At 50.8% G+C, this 25,088-nt stretch overlaps 1 protein-coding gene across 1 annotated transcript; it reads left to right on the forward strand.

Moving 5' to 3' along the window:
- The first annotated feature begins 24,006 nt into the window (after positions 1 to 24,006).
- LOC136468549 (uncharacterized) lies at positions 24,007 to 24,774 on the forward strand. Its single transcript, XM_066467077.1, has 4 exons — positions 24,007 to 24,108; positions 24,200 to 24,401; positions 24,497 to 24,621; positions 24,771 to 24,774. Exons 1-4 carry the CDS (start codon positions 24,098 to 24,100, stop codon positions 24,772 to 24,774), a joined length of 342 nt encoding a protein of 113 aa, XP_066323174.1. The 5' UTR covers positions 24,007 to 24,097.
- Positions 24,775 to 25,088: the final 314 nt, after the last annotated feature.

Genomic DNA, 25,088 nt, shown 5'->3' on the forward strand with positions numbered 1-25,088 from the left:
CCCAGGGGCTCTAAAGGATGCCAGCGCCACCCCCTCTCGCATCTGAATTCGTGGGAATGGTGAGCTATGCTCCCACCTATTTCCTTGACCTCATGGATGACGATAGCGAGAGTGACGACTCCAGCATTGATGACATGGTGCCTAGCCACTATCCATTCTGGGAGTGCACCATGGTGGATGCTCTGGGACACCCACTGATGGAAGCAGAGTCCTCATAGACTCGCACCTCACCGCGCTCTCGTATGGAGACCCCCGAGCTCACATGAGAGCACGGCGAGGCACTACGACAATAGTGGCTGCACCAGCCACCAACTACGCCGGCACGCTCGGTGCACCACACTGTGCCCCATGCGCATTGACCGGCGAGCGGTGCCCAGGGCACACCTGTCAGGTCTGGCACAACACCATGGATAGGGGGACCAATCCCCCATAGTTCACTCGAGCCAGTCAGAACATCGCCACCACGGCAATGCTTCTACGTGGCCTGTCCGAGCCAAACGACCCTCATGAACAAGTGATCCATCGAAACCTCCGGGCACTAGTGGAAACCACCGCCGTTCAGCAAGCGGAGTGCTCCATATCACGACACCGACTCACGTCCTCGCTCTCCACCAGTGGAACAAGGACACGACAGATGGGTCGCTCCACTCGATCGCCGCTACAATCACCAAGTGCGGCATAGGAGGCCACACTGGCACCTCATCTTGACTCAGCGACCGCTCCACACTAACCGCCTATATTTGTGCGGCTCGGACCGAACCGAGACACATGCAGCAGCGATCAGAGTCCCAACCCTGATGGCCCAGGACCATGGACCTTTGTCTAAAACCCCTAACAAACGCCGCTCCCGCCGTGCTTCGACGGAGGCCAGGGCAAGGGCAAGGCCAAGCACTGGGATTAGGACGAAGGCCCCTCCACGCAGAGGGGGAAAAAGAATAGAAAGAATCGTCGCCGACCGGCCAACTCCGCATTGGTCGCCATGGCTGATCATGCAGGCACGTAGCCCCAGTAGGGCCCTTCTGGCCACTTCCACGAGCTTATGGAGAGCCCATGCACCAACCATGACTACCCCATAAAATAGCTCTACAAGGACTGCCAGCTCCTCAAGCACCTTCTATGGTAGACCGGCAGGCCAAAGGAAGAAAAAGCCAAGGAAGCAGCAACCAAGAAAAGGGGCGTAGCAGGCCAGGATCCAGATGACTGAAGGATGAGGTGATCCGACCGAACGTGTACCGACCAAAGGATGACAACGATGCCCACCTCTCTGAACGACTAGAACAGCTATTTTGTTTGTTCCTATAGCTTCAATCTTACCATTGTTTACTTAGTATATGCTCCTATAAAAGCACCCTGACCCAAACACTTTTTGGCCTAGGGCGCTCAAGGGCTCCACTAGGGTACACTACTATAATTATGCTTAATGACTACCTCCCTGTTTTGTTTACATATGGTGAAATTCCTTCCTACCCAACCAATAGGATAGTTTGTTCCTTAGTTTTGCTTTATGTAGCTTTGCTTTAAAACATTGCAACCAATCGCACCCCGCCTTTCCCGACAGTTACGAGCAGCTGAGCCTCGTGGGCCATGCACTGGGCTCCCAAGATCGCGGCCTATGGGACAAACGGGCAGGTACGATAAAGAAAGAATAAAAAACAAAATTATGCTAAGGGAAAACTGAGGAACGAAAGGGAACAGGCTCCCCCGAACGGAGCAATTCTATCACAGAAAACAAAACCGACGGTAGTCATTAAGCACACAGTAATGTTTACACGGGGGCTCCCCCACAAACATAAACTTCTACCTTCACTAAATTACTTATATTTTGCAAGCTATTGGACTGGCCCCACAGCATCTGCTGTCGGAGCGACCGATGAAGGCACAGGCTGCTCACTCCTCGGCGGCACAATGTTTGGCTTGGTCAGGGCCGGGGCGACGTTCACCTCCTACCTAGGCTCCACGCCATCTGCAGACTGGGCAACGTCCTCCCCACGCATGCTTCTAGCCATGTCTTCATGATGGACATCCATCACCCACTGGGTAGAGACTTGCTTCGCCACTGACCTTGCGTGCGGCAGCAAGCTCTCCTAGACCGATTAGATGTCCTCCATGCTCAAGCCTTTGGCATACCCATTGTAGATGGCAGTGAAGTCTAGGTTTGGATGGTGCATCGCCACCGAAGTCAGAACCCCCAATGCTCCGTAGAACAGCCTACTCCTGATAAGGTCTCAAACCACATCCGGGACCTCCGCCAGCTGGACCGTGGGCGCGCTAGTGTTGGGCGCCGACCCAAAGACGTCCGAGATGACAAGCTGGGCAATGTTGCGAAGTTGGTCAAGATCCCCCTTGAGAACACGTCGCTTTTCACAGGACTTGGCCAGTTCCTCCGCATTCTGGCTGAGGGTCGCCTTGATCATCTCCAGGTTCTACTCTAGCGCCTTCACCTTTCCACCCAGCTCTGAGAGAAGAGCGACAAGGTCAGAAACAGGCTAAAGGAAAAAACCAATGACAAAGAATAGAAAAGGCACGTACCAACGCAGAAGTTCTGAAGGATGGAGAGAGCCTCTGCCTACCGAGCTACCTACTCGCGTAGCCGGGCACTCACGTCCTCTGTCCCCATCACCTAGCCTCGAAGCATGAGCACCTCCTAGTCCGCCTCTGACCGGGCCTTCCGCTCTGCCTCCAGGGCCTTCTATGCCAACTCTAGGGCATTCTACGCCAACACCAAAGCAACCCGCTCCGACTCAAGGGTCGCCAAGGACTCTTGCAACGCCACCTCATTGTTCACCAGGGATGTCCGCAACCCCACCTCGGTCTCCACCTGACGAGCCTTCACTGCCTCGAGCCCTTGCTTGGTGGCAGTCGCTCGCTCGGCTGCACGCTACCCCTCCACCCACATTGTGGTTGCCTCAGCCACCCGGTCCTAGGACTCGTGATGGGAAGACACTCGAGCTCAGCCATCTGGGTGTGCTCTACTCAGAGAAAGCGGGACTTGCGGGATGATGTCCCCTTTAGTCTCTATGAAAAACAAACATGCTAAGGCAACCAACAAAAGATTCAGAGGTCAATGACAAGTCCATGAAACTCACCTCCGTAGCAAGCTGTAGGTCAACCTCAATCAATTGTTGGGCGGACTTAACCTGCTCCTAGGTGTCTCCAAGCTTCATAGATAGATTGGCGAGTTTAAACACCATGGTGTGCCCCTACTCCCCGAGGATGTCCTAGAGCTGACACTCCTGGGAATCCTAGAGGACGAACCACATCTTTGCTGGGTCCTTAGGGTAGGGCCACTCTAGGTCATCCTCCGATAGCCCACCGGAGGGCCTAGCCACCGACCAGAACACCGCCAGCTCCCATGATGACAGCGATGGCTCTGTGTATTATCTGCCTCGTCATCGGATGGGATATCCACCACCTCAGTTGCATGGACTGCCATCGGATGTTTAGAGTCTGTCCCGACTGCGCTCTCCCCTAGCGCCTTTGGCTCTGAACACGCGGGTGAGCCATGTGGCCCTCCGCCCAGTGAGGCAAGGAGCTTGGTCCCCCTCTCCTCTTCCACTACAACTGGTGGAGGAGGGGCCACGAGGGTTACTTCCAACACAGCCCCACCGTCAGCACCGGAATCATTGCCAACATCGATGCCTCCGCCATCGCTGTGGCAGCAACCGCCCCTGAAAGGGAAGGGCTCACCACCACCATCCTGCTCCCCCCACCACTCATCGCAACACACTGCAGCATGGGCCTCCATGCCTCCCGCATGGGAGTTGGGGTGATGCTCAACCCCATCATCCCCCGGCCACTGACAGAGGGCATAGGTAAATCACACTCTAGAGAAGAACTTAATGGCAAAAGATTGGAAAGAAACAAAAGAGAACATATCAGGTGGTGAGAGGTATGACTCTGAAGGCAAGACCTAGCGTCGATGGGCTTGTAGGGCACATGCTGCTCCCGGGCTATGACCCGTGCTGCCTTGCTTCGGCCGAGGCCAAAGTCATCCTAACCGGCTCCTTCTCGACATGCAGGTTGCTCCGACTCAGGACTCCCTGACCGCAGCAGGGGGCGGGGCATCCTCCGGCTATGAGTCACGTGACACGTGGGCGCCAGTCTGCTCCTTAGGCTACCCGGCTTGCTTGACCACATCCACATTAGGTGGGGCCACCCTCGGCTATGAGTCGCGTGTCGTCGTTGGTCCCGGCGACGCACTAGTGCCAGTCCACTCCACAGACCGCCTGGCTTGCTCGGCCATGTCCACCACAGGTGGCGATGGGACCAACGACACTGCCAAAGGGTGCGATGACCACGTCTGCCTTACCGCCCGTTCACCGATAGCGTCCGCGCTCGCCGCGCGCCACGTGGCCTCTTGCTCATCACCGATGGATGTCACCGTAAGGTCGCGACGCTCCGTCGAGGTCACAACGACCTCCTGACTTCCCTCCTCCTCAGAGAAAACCATGTTGTCCACATCCATGGGGTCCTCTGAGTTGAGCTTGGCCTCGATGTCGCTCTTCCTCTCCCTGGCCTTCACGCGTCGGGCAACCTCCTTCTCCTTCTTGTGCTTCTAGTGGGCGTCCTCGGCCTTCTTCTTCTTCCTAGCGTTCGCCGCCTCCTTCTGAGCGGCCTACTTGGCCATGCCCTTCAGACCCTTGGGAAGGTGCGGCCAGGACTTGTAACTTCCACGCCCCTGCGGAACGTGTGACTCCCAATCAAAAAAAAGAAAAATACACATAGGAAAAGTAGAGGAAGACATGTGGGCTAAAGAGAAGGGAGCATACCAGGGTGGACATGATCGAGGATTTGAAAGGCACGGGCCTCCCTTCGACCCTCTCTCTAGGCTTCAGCTACAACACCTAGCCAATGTGACTCCAAACCTCATCATCGGGCAGATCCTCTAGCAACGCACGGTCTAGATCTGACGGGCCGCTGTACAGCCACATCAGCCACGTCCTCTCTGCCAATAGTGCGACCCAGCGATGGTACATGGTGTGGAACACCCACACCCTGTTAAGGCCATGCTTTACGAGCTTCCAGAGCTCCTCCTTAATGACCCCCACCTTATGCTTCTCCTTTTTGGCACAACCCCATGTCCAACTATCTTGCTTCTCTAGCCTCCCACCGGTGAACGCCGGGAACAGCACCGTTGTCAGATTCCTGATGTAGAACCACTCCCCATGCCACCCCTAGTTGGAGTCATAGGGAGGTACATGGGATACGAGTCTCCCATGCCCAGTTTTCTCTGTAGGGTGAAACCCCCCACCGGTGCAACCTCAGTCGGGTCCCCCACCATCAAGGCTCTTGGGGAGAAGAGCCACCGGAAGAAATCCACGTGCGGCTCCATCCCGTGGAAAGCCTCGCACATGGTGATGAAACCGGTAGAAATCTCTTTGCAACAAAGGCCTTCAACACCGACTCCCTCACGGTGGATGACTTCTAGTCTAACATTTTGCTCTGGGATCGTAGAAGAATCGGTGAGTTCTTCTTCTTCTCCCTCGCTCTCTCCCCTTTCTTTCCTAGAAACCATCACAGCTCTTAGGGATGCTCATGACAAGAAGGAAGAGGAAAGACAGCGGTGGATGAGGAGCAAGCAAAAGAATGGGTCAAAAACCCTTTCCCCTCTCCTACTTGAGGAAAATGGAACAACAGTTAGGGAAGGGCACGCCAATCAGGAGAAGGCAAAATGGTAGAGCGAGGAACTCTCTCTCTTTCCCATTTAATACAGATAAGACGCACCCTGACCGAAGAGACATGCCCTGCCTGATGGAACGGCTCTTGATCAGACGGGACATGGCCTGGACCAGGCCCACCACTATTGCACGACCAACCACTACCGCATGCTGGGCATGAAAACCGAAGCACCACCCCACACGGGCGGCACCCCGCTTCCCTAGGCCAGGCCTCGAGAAACCCAAACAAGATCTCCACCGAGGGAGATCACCAGGCCCCATGAGTCAATCGAATCACTCAAGATAGACACCAAGAGATAGGTAAGGAAGCGAAGGGGCGCCCCATGTAGGCCATGCCGACTCCATCATGAACGACGAGCACGGGTCCTGGTTGAACATTTCTGACTGAAGCTCTCTGAACCCTGTCGCTCAAGTCATCATGAGGCTCACCCACAAACAACGAGCACGGGTCCTGGTCAGACATTTCCAACTAAAGCACTCTGAACCCCGTCACTCAAGCCATCATAGTCCCGGTTGGACATTTCTAACTGAAGCTCTCCGAACCCCATCACTCAAGCCATCAAGGTGAGCACTACCAACCCCCTCTATTTCCTTACAATCATTTCATACATCCATACGTGTATTCATTCCATATGCCTAAACCTCCTAAACGATTTAGGCCCTGAACCGCCCGGGGGCTCAGGAACTAAGCATCGCACGTGCAGTGAAATGCATCACAATGTTCCATGTTGCGTCAGGAAGCGGCGGTTGCCTCATTCGACATGAGCAACCAATAGAGCCAGGGGAGAAAAATGTAGATGAGCCCCATGTGGCCCTCGCCCAGTCAAGTAGACCGGGTCACCTCAACCTTCTCGTTCGATCTTGAACCTCTCACCAAACCCACAGAATCTCTATCGAGGGGAGGCCGTTAGGCCACCCGGGTCGGTCTCTGGAATGACCCAAGCATCTGCCGGGTTGTAGGTAAAGGAGTAGTGGAATGTCACAAGAGGGCTATGCCAACCCCATCATGAACGACGGACCTAGATTCCACTCGATCACACCTGTTAATGAACTCATCGAGCGCGTCACTCGAGCCCGAGCGATCGGGACAAGCGACAAAACTCAGCCCCTCTGGTTGTGAGGAACCGAGGATGGGGTAACACACATAACTCACACCGACCCCTACTAAGGCCCAACATGGCTTAGGGGCTCAAGACAAAAAGCCTAGGACTACAACCCCAAACTCGCCCCTTCCGACTGTGCTCCAAAAAACCTAGGTTTGCGACCCCAATCTCGCCCCATCCAGCTACGCTTTCGACTGCGCTCCAAAAAACCTTGGTTTGCGACCCCGATCTCGCCCCATCCGGCTACGCTTCTAACTACGCTCCAAAAAACCTAGGTTTGCGACCCCTATCTCGCCCCATCTGGCTACGCTTCCGACTATGCTCCAAAAAACCTAGGTTTGTGACCCCAATCTCGCCCCATTCGGCTATGCTTCTGACTATGCTCCAAAAACCTAGGTTTGCGATCCTGATCTCACCCCATGACTCTAGCACACCCAATCCCACGACATGCATCGACGCTAGGATCAGTGAGCCCTATCTCATCCAAAACTAACTGCCTCACCTGATCCCATGGTGCGCATCGACGCCAGGATCAATGAGCCATGTCTCGTCCAAAACTAACTGCCTCACCTGATCCCACAACGCGCATTGATGCTAGGATCAGTGAGCCCTATCTCATCCAAAACTAACTGCCTCACCTAATCCTATGGCGTGCATCAACGCCAGGATCATTGAGCTCTGTCTAGTCCAAAACTAACCACCTCACCTGATCCCACGGCGCGCATCGATGCTAGGATCAGTGAGCTTTGTCTCGTCCAAAACTAACTGCCTCACCCGATCCCACGACACACATCAACACTAGGATTAGTGAAGCTCTGTCTCATCCAAAACCCTTGACTAACTCCCTCGCTCGATCTACAACGCGCACCGACGCCAGGATCCACAAGCTCCCTCTCACCCAATCTCTCAAAACAACTAAAAACCGCCTCGGCTGCACAACGATGCCTTGGATGACAAAACTCTGTCTCAAAATAAAAAACTCCCCCACTAAACAACATAGGAACCCACTAGATGGTTATGCGTGAACCGCCCTAGGGCTCAGGGGCTACACCCGTGGGTGCGCTCGCATGCACCTACCGGCAAAAATCCACCGGGCGATTCTACCCGAATCACCCGGGGGCTCAGGGGCTCCTGTCGGGTTCATAAAACCCAGGGTCCCTCGGGGACCAGCTTCCATGCCAAGGCTCGGCCCAAGAGTCTAAAATGATAGGCTAGAAGGATGGCCTAGTCACCGACCAGAAGGTCTGGCCAAAGAGGAACAATGCCCACTCGTCGGCTACTTCAGCCCACCTCTTCGACCGAAGTGTTCGCTTTGACTCCAGCTGCCTCTGGACGGCCTCTCCGATCGGAAGGCCTGGCCCAAAAGACTACTTCTGACTCTAACCCCGCGTCTCTGACATAGGTTCACAGGAACCCCGCTCACTGCTCTTCTCCGACCGACGCACTCAACGCCGACTAGAGCCATCTAACCGGGGACGCCCGCTCGGTAGGAACCAGAAGACATGCAGAGAAAAGCAAGGCAAGGCTCGCAAGTCAAAACCACTGTAATTGCAGGTACCGACGTCTACCATCCCTGAAAAAGGCAGCACGACCTCCAGCATGCATCTGACATTCTACAGTGACATCAATAGTGTTGTAGGCGCCTACCATTATCTTGTACCCACCGGCATGGGCAACAAGGCTCGGTAGGCATGGGCAACAAGGCTTGGTAGCATACATACCCTCACTCTCTCACTTGTAAAGCCGTCCCCTTTATCTATAACAAAGGGAGTGCCCTTCTTGAAGATGACAAGCACCGATCAAGTTCACTAGCTCACGACCACAGAACCGCTGGGTTCAGACTCCAAGCACATGCTTAAACACTTAGCTCATAGCATAGCTCCTATCACTCTTGGCCCTTCCGACTAGAGTCGACCGGACCTCCTGTACACCCCTTCTTTCTCCTTCTTGTTTGTAACCCCACTAGAAACTTTGAGCACCTAGGCTCAGGAATAAAGTTACTGACCGACCCAAACTGGACGTAGGACACATTGCCTAAACTAGTATAAATCTAGTGTCATTGAGAGCTAGGCCACCTCCGATCACAACATATGGCAAAACTACAAATATTCACTAGTTGGTCACTTTCTGCACCGATAAGCTGTGCTAACTTACTTTCTCCTTCACCAATGCCATGATCCAACTCACCAGAGGGAAACCGCTCTCCATGAAACACCTCACTCGAGGCACCTCGATAGCGTTCCTATTTGGTCTGCGCAATGCTATGGGGACCATTGGCCACCTCATGGTGCAGCGCATGCACCCATCCTCTACAAACAATGAGGTTGTGGGGATGATCGAATATATCGTGGAATCTTTCTATGACCTTCTCACCGGAGATTTAGAGTCGCTCTATGACTCTGACTATAGCAGGGGAGCTATCACTCCTCGAGAGAATGTTTTATGGTAGGTACCCTTGAGGGACGTGTCAAAAGCGTCCATGAGGGAGGGACTACCCCACCAAATGACCTCGATGACAAGGTCGAGGAAGATGCAAGGGCCCTTCTTCGCATACGGGTGGAACAGCTAAGGGCGCGGCAATAGGAGCTTGAGGATGCATGACTCCAACTCAAGCAGGAGCGCGTAGAGCTCAAGCACTATGGAGACAGTGGGCGTGCACTCGCCATGGCCCATGATGTGAACCGTAGGATGGAGCCCTCCCACACTTCTCCCGGGTAGGCCAGAACATCGCTGCCGTAGTGGCCTTGCTCTGAGGGCTCCTAGAGCTCATGACACCTGAGGATCATCGGTTGCGATGTCTCCGCCCGTGACATCGTAGCCACACCTAGCCGCGCCATGTCCACCATGGACGCCTTGGGTGCATTCTCCTCCATCCGCCCCACCAAGGAGGCGGTCATCGACATGGATGATGGCTCCGGCTACGTCGCTTCTGCCTTTGATGTCGTGGCCACACCCCACCATGCCACACCCACCATGGGCACCCAAGACATGCCCTCCTCTGTCTACTCACCCGTGGATGCAGCCATCGACTATGCCTCCCCAGTCAATGTTGTGGCCGCCCCAGCGCCACTCCCGCTCACCTTCTACATGGTGCCAACCGGCTCCTGGTGCGTTTGCCAAAGGGCGAGGCTCTTCTTCAATGCAAGCCTTAGGAGAGTCCCATGTCCTCTGATGCTAGAAAGGACATGACGGTTAGTTTATGGCAAAAATTTGTTAGAGCATAAGGACAAAAAACTCTTAACTCACCTTGACGACATCAGGCGATGATGTTTTGGGGCCGGCCCACCGGCCTTGGTTGCTCCTTGTTGGCATGTTGCCGCTTTGAGCCCTCCTTCTGCTCAGAGGGTCTAGATGGAGTGGAGCAACTGGTTCCCTTTGACTCCAGGGGTGCTGCGGAAGGCCCGAATGAAGCAGAGCGGCCGGTTCCCACCAACTCTAGGGTGCTATGGAAGGCCTAGTTGGAGCGGGGCGGCTTGATTCCACTAGCTCTTGGGGCGTGTCCTCTCCATCCTACCCTAGGAAAGGCCCCACCTATGGTAGAGATGGATCGTCATCCTTGTCGCCCAGCTCATCCCATTGGATGGGTGACCCAGAACCGCTGACTTATTCTTCATCGTCTTCTTCTTCCTCTTCCTCCTCCTAACCCTGCCGCCACTTTCCTCAGTTAAGCCTCGCCCGCTGCTTCACCCATCGCCTTGCCTTCTTATTGTCCTTCTCCTTCTTCCTCTTATCATCCATGGCGTGGTTCACCGCCCTCATGGCCACGTGCTCTGGCAGCGATTTGATGGAGGCCCGAAAGCCTAACCTCACTGGCAGCTCGACAAAGCTCACATCCGGCCATGTCGTGGGATGACCTAAGATTAAGAACACGGCATCGGACTCCTCCATTGCCTCCTTAATTCGTAGTGTGACCTCGCTGTCATGGAGTGGCCCCTTGGCGAGCATCGTCCCATCAAGCTATGTGTTGGGCGTCATCCCATATAGCGGGAGGGCACGCGCCATTAGTGGAGCCACCCTCCTCGCTTGATATGCCCCGATGACACTGGCCTCGTGAAGGCCGTGGCCCTTCAAGAACACGATGGCATCAAGGATATCGTGCATCCTCTTCTTTTCCTTCTAGGGAGGTCCCCATGACCACACTTGCGGGGCCTATTCGATGAGGCGTCCGGTGAAGTCTGGCAAGGGGGGGGGGTGGCGGCGTTCTTCATGTAGAACCACGACGCATGCCACCCCTTGTTGGTCCTCGATAGCTAGTAGGGCATGTACTCGGCGGACTGCTTCCCCTAGAGATGGATGCCTACGCAGCCCATCGGCACCAATAGGTCCCCAGCTTTATCCCTCTTCTTAAGCAGGGAAATGGAGAAGAAGTACCTCCATAGTTTGAAGTGGGGTCCGATCCCTAAGTACCCCTCACACAGCATGATGAAGGCCGCAATGTGCTAGATCTCGTTGGGGTTTAGATGCTACAGCTCAATCTAGTAGTGGTGCAGCAGTCCTCAAAAGAATGGATGGGGAGGAATCGTGAGTCCGCGCTTGTGGAAGGGCATGAAGGACACGACGTAGACATCGAGCAGCACTGGTGCCTCCTCACGACTGGGCATGAGCCACTCTGCCATGTTGGTTCTCTCACGGAGAAGACCACACTTGATGAGGCCCTCTATGCGCGTGTGGGTGACGTTAGATCGATACCACGACTCCATGGGAGGCAAGGGTGGAAGAATGAGAGCTACACTAGCTGAGGAAGAGCGAAGGCAATAGATCCAAACATTGGCAGTGGAGAAGCGGAGGCTGTGGTTAGGCATATAAAATGATGAAGGGAAAGGCCACTATTTATAAGGGAAGGTGGAGCGAGAGGTGAACCGTCCCTAGATGTATGCGCCCATCGTGCCTCATCACATCGCCTCTTCGAGAAACGTGCACATGCCACCTCTGGCAGCTTCGTTGAAGGACGCATCGGGTGATGGTCCACCCCATTCGATGGGCCGAGAACCGCCACAGGTAAGGAGGGATATGGAGCTAAAAACACTCCCATGGCCCATTTAGGCCTAGGAGTTCGAAGGTTGGCCCACCAATGGGTTCACAACCCCTCCGGCTAGTACCCAGGTGCACAAGCATCGTAGGCATCCCAACCCATGTTCGAGTCTTGGTCGGTTCATAGTCCATGGTTTTTTTTGTGAAGAAAGGCAGCGAGCCCTTAGGACCGGTCGAATGGACCCAAGAACTATATGGATTGGCCATGAAGAATCTAGAGTCAGTCACCAGCTGACCCATGCTAGACACCTATGAATAGGAAGCCAGGGCCGCACTTGGACTAGCCCATCAACAGCTCATCGAGTACCATGATTCATCCATCGAGGAAAACATGGCACAGCTTAGCCCATCCATTTTATCGAAAAAACGTTTGAGGGAGGATGATCACAAGATGAGCTGACCCCTCGATCGGACCCTTACTACGAGCAGGGGCTTGAGGGAAGTTTGACTCACAAGGAGACTGAATATGTGGTCGTATGATGATGGCGGATTGATCGGATCCTAGGGAGAGATCAGAATCAAGAGAAATCCTTTCCACCCCCCGAATCTCGTAGCTACATGTTCACAAGGAGTCCGGTCATGACAGAAGGGAATCGCAACCCAACCAAGACACTCCATGGGCTACAAAGGGAGATCGAGGCCCTCAGAGTCCTCCCACCAAAAAAGCCTCCAAAAAAGTATTCTACTCCTCTGTAGGCTCGGGGGCTACTATCGGGTATCAACATTAGGGATACCCAGATGAAGGAAGTTAATGGTCACGAACGTTAATTTGCCCGGATGGTCCAAGATGTATTTAATGTCTCGCCCGACCCCTTGGGCATGGGCTCTGTCTTGCCTAACCCAGAGGGTGTGGGCTCCATCTCGCCCAACCCTAAGGACGTGGGCTCCATCTCGCCCGACCCTAAGGACGTGGGCTCCTTCTCGCCAGACCCCGAGGGTGTGGGCTCTGTCTCACAAGACCCCTTGAGCATTAGCTTCATCTTTCCTGACCCTGCGGGATGGGCTCCATCTTGCTAGAACCCTTGGGCATGGGCTCTATCTCGCCCGACGGGGATCCATACCGCCTCCAACCACTATGGGTCTAAGAGTACGACCCCAGCATCAAACTTCTAACACCGGGAGAGAAGCAGGCACATCTCGACATGACCTATGGCCACGATGGACCATACCTAGGGGCTCAAGTCACCATCAGTGTCGGGCGTGCCAGCATTGTGCTGCCTAATCCCCGTATGGCCGCTGGCACATCGGCTCACCACGTCGTCCGCTAGGATAGGATGGAATGCCACGACCAGTTGATGATGTCGAGGCATGGCACTAGTGGTGAATAGGGCCACGACATGGAGCCATCCCCATCATCATCTATAGGACCGCGGGACTCACATAAAGGAGATGAAGGACACCGTGACCCTGGAGGCCTTCTTCTCCCTCGCTTTTCTCTCTTTTGCTCTCTCTGTAACCTGCGCCTTCCCCTTCACCTATAAAAGAGGAAGCAGGATGCCCCAAGGGAGGGAGGACCACATGGCTAAACGAGCTCAATAGGACTCAACTCCGTTCGATCTTTTCACCAGATACTTGGGACCTTCTCCATCTCTCACCCGTTTGTAACCCCTACTACAAGCTAGTGCCGGTAACACGAGCAGCAACAGACTGGATGTAGGGACATTTCACTTGAACGAGTATAAATCCTTTTGTCCTCGGAGAACACCATCTGGGCCAGATGCGTAGATATAAATTTACTAGCCGGTGATCCAAAACACCGACATGCGGCTATTGTGGAGATGCACGTTGTTTCTCTACATGCTTGTGGCGCGTATTTGTGCAACAACATTGGCGGCCCTCTTTGCAGCTGTAGTATCAAGATGTGGCTTTCCACAGTGACCGATGTCATGTAGGATGGAGGCAGCTCTTTTGGCTGGCGTGACGGTGATAGGTCACGCATGCCTGTGACCTCGTCGGTGCCGCAATGATCTCCTGCCAGCGGCAGCTGGCTATGGTTGTCCATGATGTTGCTGGTTTGAGTTTGGGGTGTCGGGGTTGTTAGGCAAAGGCCCTACTAGGCCCTTGGCTTTGGCCGACAATGGTGATGCCTTTGGCAGCACGTCCCTCATTGGAGGCATTGTCGTGAGGCCCCATCTACCCTCTAGGAGTAAGGTTGAAAAACCTTGGTTCCCCATTCAGCGTTGATGACATCTTTGGATGTCGTTCTCCTCCTTGGAGGCATCGCCTTGGAAACCAACTCCCTCTTCTAGTTTACATCGCTTGTCCCCTGTGGCACGCAGAGTGATGTTTGACGGTTGCTGCTTTCTGAGGATTGTTGGTTTTGTGTTTCTTGCAGTAGTAGTTCTTGATGTTGCCTCCTTCATGAGGTTTTGTTTTGTCTTTTTATTAATTTTTGTAAAACTTCTTCTCTATTAATACATATCCAGCATGCTCTTGCCGCTGGTTCTTCAAAAAAATGTGCTATTATTAAAATATTACTTTTTTTGAAAAAACAAACAAACAAAGACACGAGGATAGGGCCTACCTGCCTAGGTGCACCACACATGCTCGAGGGCCTTCATGGTCAGGGGGTCGGGACGTCGGGTTCTATTGTGGGCTCCCTAGGATTGAGGAGTCAAGGAGACCTCGGGTGGTGGGCTCAGCACTTGGGCCTTTAGAAGACTGAGGCCCAGATCGCTGGATTCTATTGGTAGGCTCCCTCGGTGCATTGTCCTCTTCCACATCGACTTGCTTGTCTCCTACTATATGTCGATCAGCTCCATGGCTAGCACTACGCTGTGAGCGCCATGAGCCTCGTCGTTGCCGTCAGCCAAGGGCTTATCAGGTTTTTGCCACTAGGTCCTATTGAGGGCTCTCCCATGGGTGGCATGATCTTCTCACACGGTCGCACGCAAGGTGTTCATCTATTAGGGAACTTTGGTCAATGTGTCTGTAGCTTTGTTTCTATTCAAATTTGATTTCACTTCTCCACTCTCAAATTTGTGTTTTCATTTCTATTCAATTTTGATTTCACCTCACCCCTAAGCTCACTTGATTTATCTCAAGTTTATTTCCATTTGGCTACGTTGTCCGTTTTGATTCAGTCTCGATTTGATTTGATTCATCCTCTTGTTTTGATGTCGATCTAGTAGAAACAACCTCGATTTGCATGCTGCTCTTTCACCTCCCTCGCTCCGCTGATTTAGAAAAACTTCTCCCAGTATCTGTCTCCAACTCTCTATCTGTCCTGTCTTTGCCCTTGTTACAGAGTATAACAGCTGCTGGCGACATGGTGAAAAAATTCAGAGAACGGAATTTTTGCTCTCTAATACTAGGTAGATACATAAAACAAAATGATGGAAAATGTCTTCATGAAGCAACCAAACACCCATTAAGAAGATGGTGAAAACACACTTGTTATATCAATCTGATAAAACCCAAAGCCACACCTAAATTCCTATTGGTCCAGTTAAATCTTAGCAAGCTTTAGAAGAGGTATTGGACGTATCCATTGGTGCAAAAGAAAGGGAAAATTTGTTGACATATGGACAATATTTGGATGTAACATTGAGGTTTTCACAACACCAAGCAATGGCACATTTTTACTTACATTGGAGTACAAAAATCAATCTCTTAACTTATGTCTAGAAGGGAGAGACCTTTATATTATTGGGTGGAGACACAACACAGAGCCTTTGAGATTAAACTTGAAGGTGAAAAGAAATATATGATGGGAGAAGATGTTAAATGCTATAGTTTGTCAAGAATTATTGTTTCCTGCTCTAGATGGTGAGGTTGGTATAACAAGAGTGGGTTTCATCTGCTCTCACAGATTCAATTCTTTTGAAACAGGTGTTGTGGAGAACCCTCAAAGCACGTCAAACTCTCTATTAGAACATATGTTGTGCACTTTTCATAAGCTACCGTCTATAGTATGTATTAAATACAGTGTGCTTATTAGTCCTATCCAAATTCCTCCGAATGCCAACTCGATAACAAACTGTATGATACTAACTCCTTTAGAGCCAAATTCTATGGCTTTACTCAAAAGAGTTGATGGAACACATCCATAAGATGAAATCTAGAAAGGTCTCTAAGGAAATCAGCAATAAACATGATCATGGTATCAATTCACCCATAGATATCGTGAGACAAATCCGCATATATTGTTGATAGATGCCTATAATGATATGATGGGGAATTCGATACGAAGGACATTATGTAATGTGTTGGAACTAACGGTTCCGAATAAGAGAGAAAAAGGAGGAGAGAGCTCGGTGATGGAGAAGGGACACACCGGGGTTTTGAACAAGTGGAAATGAGTGAGAGGTTTGGTCCCTTTCCCTCATACCCTTGGGCATTATATAGGCAATGGCTGTTGACAAGTGGACCCTGGGTGGGGTTGGATTTCACATGACACTATTCTAGCTACTAGTTGGACCTCTATTAGGGGGAGATTTGGCCCATATACTAAAGTCAGCACCTATATTAAGATAGGTAAAGTTTGCTTAGTACATAAATTGACCGACTCTGGTATAGACGAGGCCCGATCTTCCAATAGGTATGATAACTTCGATTGATGGAGAACTCGACATTCATGATCTAGGCTTCAAACCATGTATGATTTGGATCCCCGCAACTGTGACACCACTGCTCCATTGGTTATCAGCCATGCACAACGCGATTGACCTCAACAAGAAGACTTTTCTACAAGCGAATCTAGAACACAAGCAAGAACGAGATGAACGCAATCTAAAATTGCAAATATAAGTGAAGTATACGATATGAGGTTCAAGTCTTGATTCGGAAGGACTAGTCAACACAGGCGAACAAGATCAAGAGATGGTGATACGCGGCCCAACGGACCAAAAGACGGTGTCGCTGCACCCTGACATGTTGACTTGTTTTGACGATTCCTATTGACTTCAGATGAATTATGACGTGAAACCAAAGCCAATGGTTAGCTTATGAAATTAGATTTTCATGCATATATGGATCGTAAAAAAAATGGAGTCTGTATGCGTCCTAGACGCTGATTTTACCCGGGACTGCTCTTGGAGTCTGAGATGGGCTCCAACTTGAGTTGTATTGTGCCTCCGCCATGGTGTAGATGAGTTGGACTCCCACATTGTTCCTCCTCGTCTCCTTGGCTTGTATTTAAAGGAGTGATGTCCACGTCAAACCGTGTAAGGATTGTTTCTTTAAGATGGCTTTGTGCAGCCCCATAAATTGAAAAAAGAATCAATTTAAAATCATCATTTTTGTTTCTTTATTTGTATTTAACAAAGAAATCTCCTTCTTCAATCTCTGCTACATCAAACGCCTGTGGATTGATACCTAAAAGCATGCCACCAGATCAGCCTCGAGGAGCTTTACAGTGCCACAAATAATACTTACCCTCGCAAAGATTTTTAAGGAAATTCATGGAACAATCCCTCCCATTTTCTGATAGAGCAAAAAAATCTAAACTTTTTTCACGCACTACATCAGACAAGAACTTAAACTTCTTCGGGTCTCCTAACCGGCTAACCCATTGCAATTCCAACAGACCCCTTTCACTGAGTGACTTTAGCTTTTTTAATACATTTCTTTTTCTTTTGTGAATTGACCTTTTCTTTCTCGGAATTGCCTGTGTAGATCACATAGATCACTGGCATACCCATAGTTCACAGTCTCAGTTACCTCACCACAGAAATGATTTAACGTGAGAATGTCAAGTTCACCATAGCATACAGAGAAAAAAATGTGGTCCTTGTATTAGAACAAGGAACATTAAAATCCTTAGAGGCTAACCGTATAGTCTACTCTTCTCAATATGTTTCAAATTTAGTGTGTATCTAAATGCATAGCAAAAACTATGCACTACTGGAAACGCGTACTTTGCCGAGGGCCTGAGGCTTTGCCGAGGGCCAAATATCGGGCACTCGGCAAAGAGACTCTTTGCCGAGGGCCAGACACAGGAGCCCTCGGCAAAGAACGGCCCTCGGCAAAGAGGCCTTTGCCGAGGGTACGGCCCTCGGCAAAGACAGGCCCACGGCAAATCAAATCTTTGCCGAGGGCCTCGGCCCTCGGCAATGATGCCCTCGGCAAAGTAGGCCCGTTGGGTCATGGCGGCCATTTCCCGTCAAACTTTGCCGAGGGCCACCCGTTAGGCCCTCGGCAAAGGTTCGGCAAATTTTTTTAAGTCTTTGCCGAGGGCCCCAGACCAGGCCCTCGGCAAAGATTTTTTTAAAACCAGTTTTCGGCCAAATCTTTTTTATATAAATTGGATTTGCCGAGGGCCCGAGACTAGGCCCTCGGCAAAGAAGACCTTTGTCGAGGGCCAGGATGGGCCCTCGGCAAAGATTTTTTATTTTTATTTTTAAAATTCTTTGCCGAGGGCCACAGGGTCAGGCCCTCGGCAATTTTTTTTTGGTTTTTTAGCCCAGTTTTTTTGTGGTGCTACAATACATTGTTTTGAACTCAATTTTAAAATTCAGGCCAATTTTGATTTTGTTTTGTATATTTCCTTAATTTATTTCGATTCTTTGATTTTTTTTGAATATGTCAAATTTGAACTACAGGTGCATGGAATATTGCAATGTAGTGTTTTGGAAAATGTTATTCATGTTAATTGGTGCATGTTGAGTCCCTATCCATGAGCTCGCATCAAATTTTCACGCATCTTGTTCGCATAACATGGCGACCGACTTGCCGAGAAAGTGTTTTAAAATTATATAAACTCCATATGAAGTCCGAAAATCATGAAACTTGGCGAGATGTCATGTTATCACATGTGTAGGTTGTGGTAAAAAATTGAGAAGGCTTCGAGCGAGTTGCGACGTCAGATGCCTGAAACCTAGACATTTCCACCACCGCGCCGCGCGCCCGCTACCGACCGCCATGCGCCCCATCGTTGCGCCCGCTGCCGCGCCACGTGCTGACGCGCCCTCCGCTCAGCCCGTCGTCCGCCCAGCGCACCCAGCGCCCCACTAGCCTCCTCGCCGCCCCACCACGCCCAGTGCGGTCGAGGTCGCGCCCTGCCTCCGTTCCACGTCTCCGTCGAGCAAGGGGAGGTTTCTGTTGGAGGGGAGGAGGTAGAGGGTGAAGTTGGAGAGAAGAGAAGGAGAAGAGGAGAAGAGGAAGGGGAAAGTAAAAGGAGAATAATAGGATAAGGAGGCATGGAAGAGAAGGAGAAGAAGGGGAAAAGGAGAGAAGAAAGGGAAGAGGGGGAGAGGAGTACTACAATGCCGCTCGACCTCGCCAGAGAAGAAAGTGACCTCCACACCGCGACGCCTGACTCCATCGCAACCCTAGGTAAAACTCTCGTTGTCGGCCTTCATGCCGTATGTGGTTGTGTGGGCCTTCGTGCCATAAGTTGTTATGAGGGCCTTTGTGCCATTGTGGTTGTCAGCCTTCGTGCCATTTTGGTTGTGTGGGCCTTTGTGCCGTAAGTTGATATGAGGGCCTTCGTGCCGTTGTGGTTGTCGGCCTTCGTGCCGTTGTGAATGTCGGCTATCGTGTCGTTTTTTTGTAGGTTTTGGAAATCTCCCCGTGTAGGGGAGGTGCTACCGAAATTTTGAACAAAAAATAACCTATTGTCTTTTTATGCAGGAGAAGAGTACGTCGGAGGGGACCCGGAGGACCCCGATCGTCTTCGTCGACGTCGCGGTTCTACCGTCACTGTGTCGCTTCACCACTACATCGATTCGCCACTGCCCTGCTAGCCTTACTTCACCAACACCCTAGGTATAAATAACCTCTTTTTGCGCATGTCTGTCGTAGCCCGTGCATAACCTAGTTAGGCGTCTCCCGTCCAAAAGAGATACGGTCATAGGTATGCGGATCTTTGCGTATCTGCGACCGTATCTGTTTCGGATTGTCCATGTTTTTTGGACAGCCCGTGGATGCGTTGATGGGTTAGTTTCCATGGTCCACTCCGGTCCGAGAAGGAGTTTCGACAACACCTCCCTGTTGTTCTCTGGATACACACTCTCCCTTGCAGGACGTGTATTGGGAGAACAGCGGGGAGGTGCTGCCGAAATTCTGTCTCAGAGAGGAGCGGAGCATGGAAACTGACCTCATCTACGCATCCGTGGGTGGGATTAGGACCTATCCTCACCTATTAGACAGTAGGAACACCGCATAGATGCAATTGATGGTCACGATACTCGATGCTATAAATGTTAAAGGAGGGAGGACCGTCAGTGGATGTACACGGGCTGGAGAAGCGGGAGTGACTACGACTATGAATGGGTGAAGGGGACAGATGGTTTCTTGAAACATGCATTTGGCCTAGGAGCAGGAGGACATTCTCTAGTTTGGTGTCCCTGCAGCAAATGTGACAACAGGAGAAAAGTAGACGAGAAGACCATGGGTAGACATCTTGTGTTCAATGGTTATATGCCTAGCTACCAGCAGTGGATCTACCATGGTGAAGCAGATCATATAAGAGCGGAGGTGGTGAGAGCATGCCTTGAGGCTTTTGATGATGATGCCGGGGTAGCAGACATGCTAGATGACGCCCACCAAGCTCACTTCGCTGAACGATGTGAGAAGGAGGAGATGGAGGAATCCGCAAAGGACTTCTACAAAATGTTGGACTCGGCACAGAAACCCCTTCACGAGCGTACAATGATTTCTTAGCTAGATGCGATTGGACGCGTAATGGGGTTGAAGGCCGAGTTAAACCTGAGTCGAGAAGGCTTCGATAAGATGTTGGCTGTGTTTGGCACCATGCTACCAGAGAAGCACACTTTGCCGACGAACTTGTACGAGGCAGAAAAACTCCTTCATATGCTTAAGATGCCGTATGACAACATATATGTTTGTTCGAAGGGGTGCGTCCTATTTAGGAAAGAACATAAGGATGCAAATTACTGTCCAAAGTGTAAATCCTCCAGGTACCTAGAGGTAGACTCTAGTGATGGTCAGAAGAAGCAGCTTTCGATCCCCGCGAGAGTGCTACGTCACCTTCCTTTCCTACCGAGGATCCAATGGCTATTCATGACTGAGGAATCCACAAAACAGATGACATGGCACAAAGATGGCAAACGGTACAATCCTAGGAAGATGGTACATCCGTCTGATGCTAAAGCATGGACGTATTTCAATGACAAACATCGTGACAAAGCAGCTGAGGCTCATAATGTACGTGTCACGCTGGCAATAGATGGGTTCAATCCTTATGGAATGATGGCTGCCCCATACACATGCTGGCCCGTTTTTGTTATCCCCCTCAATCTCCCTCCTGGCATCTCCTTTCAACGGCATAACGTATTCTTGTCGTTGATAATTCCTGGACACCCGGGGAGTAATATGGGTGTGTTCATGGAGCCTGTGATTGATGAATTGATCCACGCTTGGGAAAAGGGGGTATGGACATACGATCGAGCTACAAAGACAAGCTTCAAAATGCATGTTTGGTACCACTACTCCCTGCATGACTTCCTGGCGTATGGGTTATTCGTCGCCTGGTGTGTTCACGGGAAGTTCCCATGCCCAGTATGCAAGGAAGCCGTGAGGTTCATTTGGTTGAAGAAGGGTGGTAAGTATTCATCGTTCGACCAGCATCGTCAGTTCCTCCCTCTAAACCATGAATTTAGAGAAGACATCAACAGCTTTACGAAAGGTGTCAAAGTGATAGACCCTAAACCGCACTTGACGACTGGTGCCGAGGTTCGTGTTTAGATAGATGCTCTCGTGCCCAATGAAGAAGGTGGTTTTGTGGGATATGGTGAGGAACATATGTGGACTCATAAATCCGGCTTGACGAGGCTCCCCTATTTCGATGACCTTCTTCTGCCACATAACATTGATGTAATGCACACTGAAAAGAATATCGCCGAGGCACTTTGGGGAACTCTCATGGACACTGACAAGTCTAAGGACAATGTTAAGGCTAGAGTGGACCTAGCGACGTTGTGCGATAGACCGAATCAAGCGATGCAGCCTCCTAGTGGCCGAAATAAGAACTGGAAAAGGCCTAAGGTCAATTTCGTCTTGCAGATTGATCAAAGGAGGGAGGTACTAAAATGGATGCAGATGTTAATGTTTCCAGATGGATATGCAGTGAATATTAGCAGGGGAGCGAACTTAGGCACTCTACGAGTCAACGGGATGAAGAGTCATGACTACCACATATGGATTGAGCGGCTTCTTCTGGCGATGGTCCGAGGCTATGTCCCTGAGCATGTCTGGCAAGTGCTGGCAGAGTTGAGCTTTTTCTTCCGCCAGCTTTGTGCCAAGGAGATATCTTGGACCATCGCTCAGGACTTGGAAAAAGCGGCACCTGTGTTGCTCTGTAAGCTAGAGAAGATTTTTCCACCCGGCTTCTTCTTACCGATGCAACATCTGATTGTGCACCTCCCGTCTGAGGCACGTTTGGGGGGGGCGTGCAGGCCCGTTGGTGCTATCCGATCAAGAGATGTCTAAAGACTCTTCACAAAAAATGTACAAATAAAGCCAGAATTGAGGCTTCCATTGCAGAGGCATGCCTTTGGGAGGAGGTGGCAAACTTCACAACGCTATACTACAAGCTGAACCTTCCTAGCAATCATAATCCACCCTCTTGTTACAATACTGGCGAAAATGAATCGACCCTGAGCCTTTTCCAAGGCCAACTCGGCAGCGCAAGTGGATCAACCCCAAAGTTATTAGGAAATGAAGAGTGGCGCAGTATCATGCTATATGTGTTGAATAACCTTACCGAGGTGCAGCCGTTCATCAAGTAAGTTCTCAACGAACTTATTTCAATATGCCATCACTATTCTGCTTCCAACCCCATTGATTCTCGTTCGGACAGGGAATTTGTTCGTGAATTTTGGCATCAATCAAGGGATCCTACCTTGCATGAACAAGACACCCTTGTTTCGCGAGGTGTGGGAGCGGGGAGGCCTAATTTCATTTCTTGGTTCAAACAAAAGGTAATGTCCAATTTAGCTCATACGTTCGATCGTCCAAGGTGATCGTACGTTTGATTAATATAACGATCTATCATGATTCACCTTGCAGGCCTAGACCAATTCGTCCATGAGCGACGAGTTGAAACAGGTTGCAAACGGCTATGATGTTAGGGTGAAGTCATTTACCGGCTATGACGTGAACGGATATCACTTCCACACAACAAGTTACGAGCAGATTCGGCCCAAACGAAAAACCACAAACAGCGGAGTTTGTACGTCTGGCACTGATGGCCTCGACTATCATGGTAGAGTTGAGGAAATCTATGAACTCTCATTTTATGGAGACGAACCTCTTAAACCTGTCATGTTCAAATGCCACTGGTTTAATCCTTGATCAATGAGACGAACCCCTCATCTTGGGCTAGTGGAGATTCGAGAAGATTCCATCTATCCTGGAAAAGATATCTACATTGTGGCTCAACAGGCCATGCAAGTATATTATACTCGATACGCCAACCAAGACAAAGAGGATCTTAAGGGTTGGGCTATTGGGCACCAGGTATCTCCACATGGTAAACTACCTGCCCCAAACGATGATGATTACAACTTCAACGCAAACACATATGATGGACAGTTCTATCAAGAAGATGGGCTACCAGGCACGTTTGAGATAGTCTTACCCAAAGCAATCAAAATGGAAGTAGACAACGAAACGGTTGATGACGAGGTCGATGGAGATGTGGTGGTAAATGCCAAGGACATAGCAATGCTTGAGCGATTACTTCTAGGCAATGACGACGATGACAACATAGAACCTTCGGATAGTGTTGCCTATTTGGACAATTTTGACAGTGATGATGAGACCTATGATCCCAATCATGAAGATTATTCCTAATACATGTAATACTATGGTTTTTTAATTTATGTTTTGTTTATATATTTTGAATCTATTTCTAATATATGTACTAATTAGTCTTGTTCATTCTTTGTGATTGCAGGTGATTGGACAAAGATGGCGAGCAGACGTCCACGCCATGACACGCCCTCGGTTTATGGGAGAGACCGCCCTCTCCTTCGAGGTGAGGGGTCGTCGTCCAGGGTAGCGTCCGTAGGAGGTGACGAGAGGAGGACCAGGGGCAGCCGCCACAGGAGGCAGCGGTCTCCTCCCACGACATGTGACAAGGTGCTAGAGGAGGAGCATGTGACGGCCACGGCCTCGTCCTCGTCGGAGGACGAGAGGGGTCAACAGACAGGTGAGGGAGACAAGGCGCTCAAGGGCGAGGGAGGTGAGGCACTCGAGGGCGAGGGAGGCGAGGCGCTCGAGGGCGAGGGAGAGGGTACCGCTACCCGGACTCTCTACGAGCGAGGTCCCGCGAGCCTCCCTCCGGTTCCGCTTCCTCACAACCGCTCAGTGATACGGCCTATGGCAAAGAGGTAAGTAACTATGGATGTTATCACAACTACTTCATAAGATATGTTGGAAATCTTAAGAGAAACTAATAAATTTTCTTAATCACTTGTGTAGGGCCTGGTTGGTTTTGTCGGGTACTCCAGCACGCACCCCCGCGAGCATCCTTGGTGTTTTGTGCAGGAAATGGTACCCCGGCATTGTGCAACTGTCTAAAGAGCCGGTGGTGCGGGAGCCGGCCTCCAACTGGGACAGGTACGCGCTGGTCACGGATGACACTTACCGCAACAAGCAGGAGCGAGTATTGGCGGAGTTTTGGGTAAGTCTCTCTCGCACAATATTGCTTAATACATCGCATTCATTGGTTAAATCTTTTATTGAAATAATGAATGGATACATTGGTTTTGTATGCAGAAATATTTCAAGGCCGAAGAAGGACTTGAGGCCCAGGCGGATCGGGTGGCTGCCGTAGCTTGTAGGAAGTACGTCACCGAGATGCACCACCATGGGCGTGTCCAAGCCCACATAGACTACTATAGGTCGGTACTTAGGCAGTTCCTCCCCAAGCCTCAAGCAAGACGGATTACGCTGACCCGGGACCAGTACCTTGAGGTAGGCGAATAAGATTCGTTCTGATATTAAGTAGGTTCAATTTCTTCTTATATGTCAAATACTCGATGACTTGTAGGTGATTCCCTGGTGGTGCCGATCATATCCTGAGTGCTGGGCCATGATTGTGGACAAGTGGTTATCACAGGACTTTATTGACACGCACGAGAGGCAGCAGGAACAGCGTCTGATGAGGTAAGGTCCAACTCACCATCAAGGCAGTCGTAGCCTCCCCGGATACAAACAAGCATACGTAAGTGATTTCTTTCATTTATTTTGATGCTCAATTCTATTTGATTTCTCACCATCTTCCCGTCTTTCTCGTAGGAGGCTGCGCACCCAGGCGAGATCTTGGAGTTCTCTGCGTGGGCTATGTCTCACATGGGCAGGGCGTCGT

This window comes from Miscanthus floridulus, chromosome 8, assembly GCF_019320115.1.
Source record: "Miscanthus floridulus cultivar M001 chromosome 8, ASM1932011v1, whole genome shotgun sequence".
In the NCBI taxonomy this organism is placed as follows: domain Eukaryota; kingdom Viridiplantae; phylum Streptophyta; class Magnoliopsida; order Poales; family Poaceae; genus Miscanthus; species Miscanthus floridulus.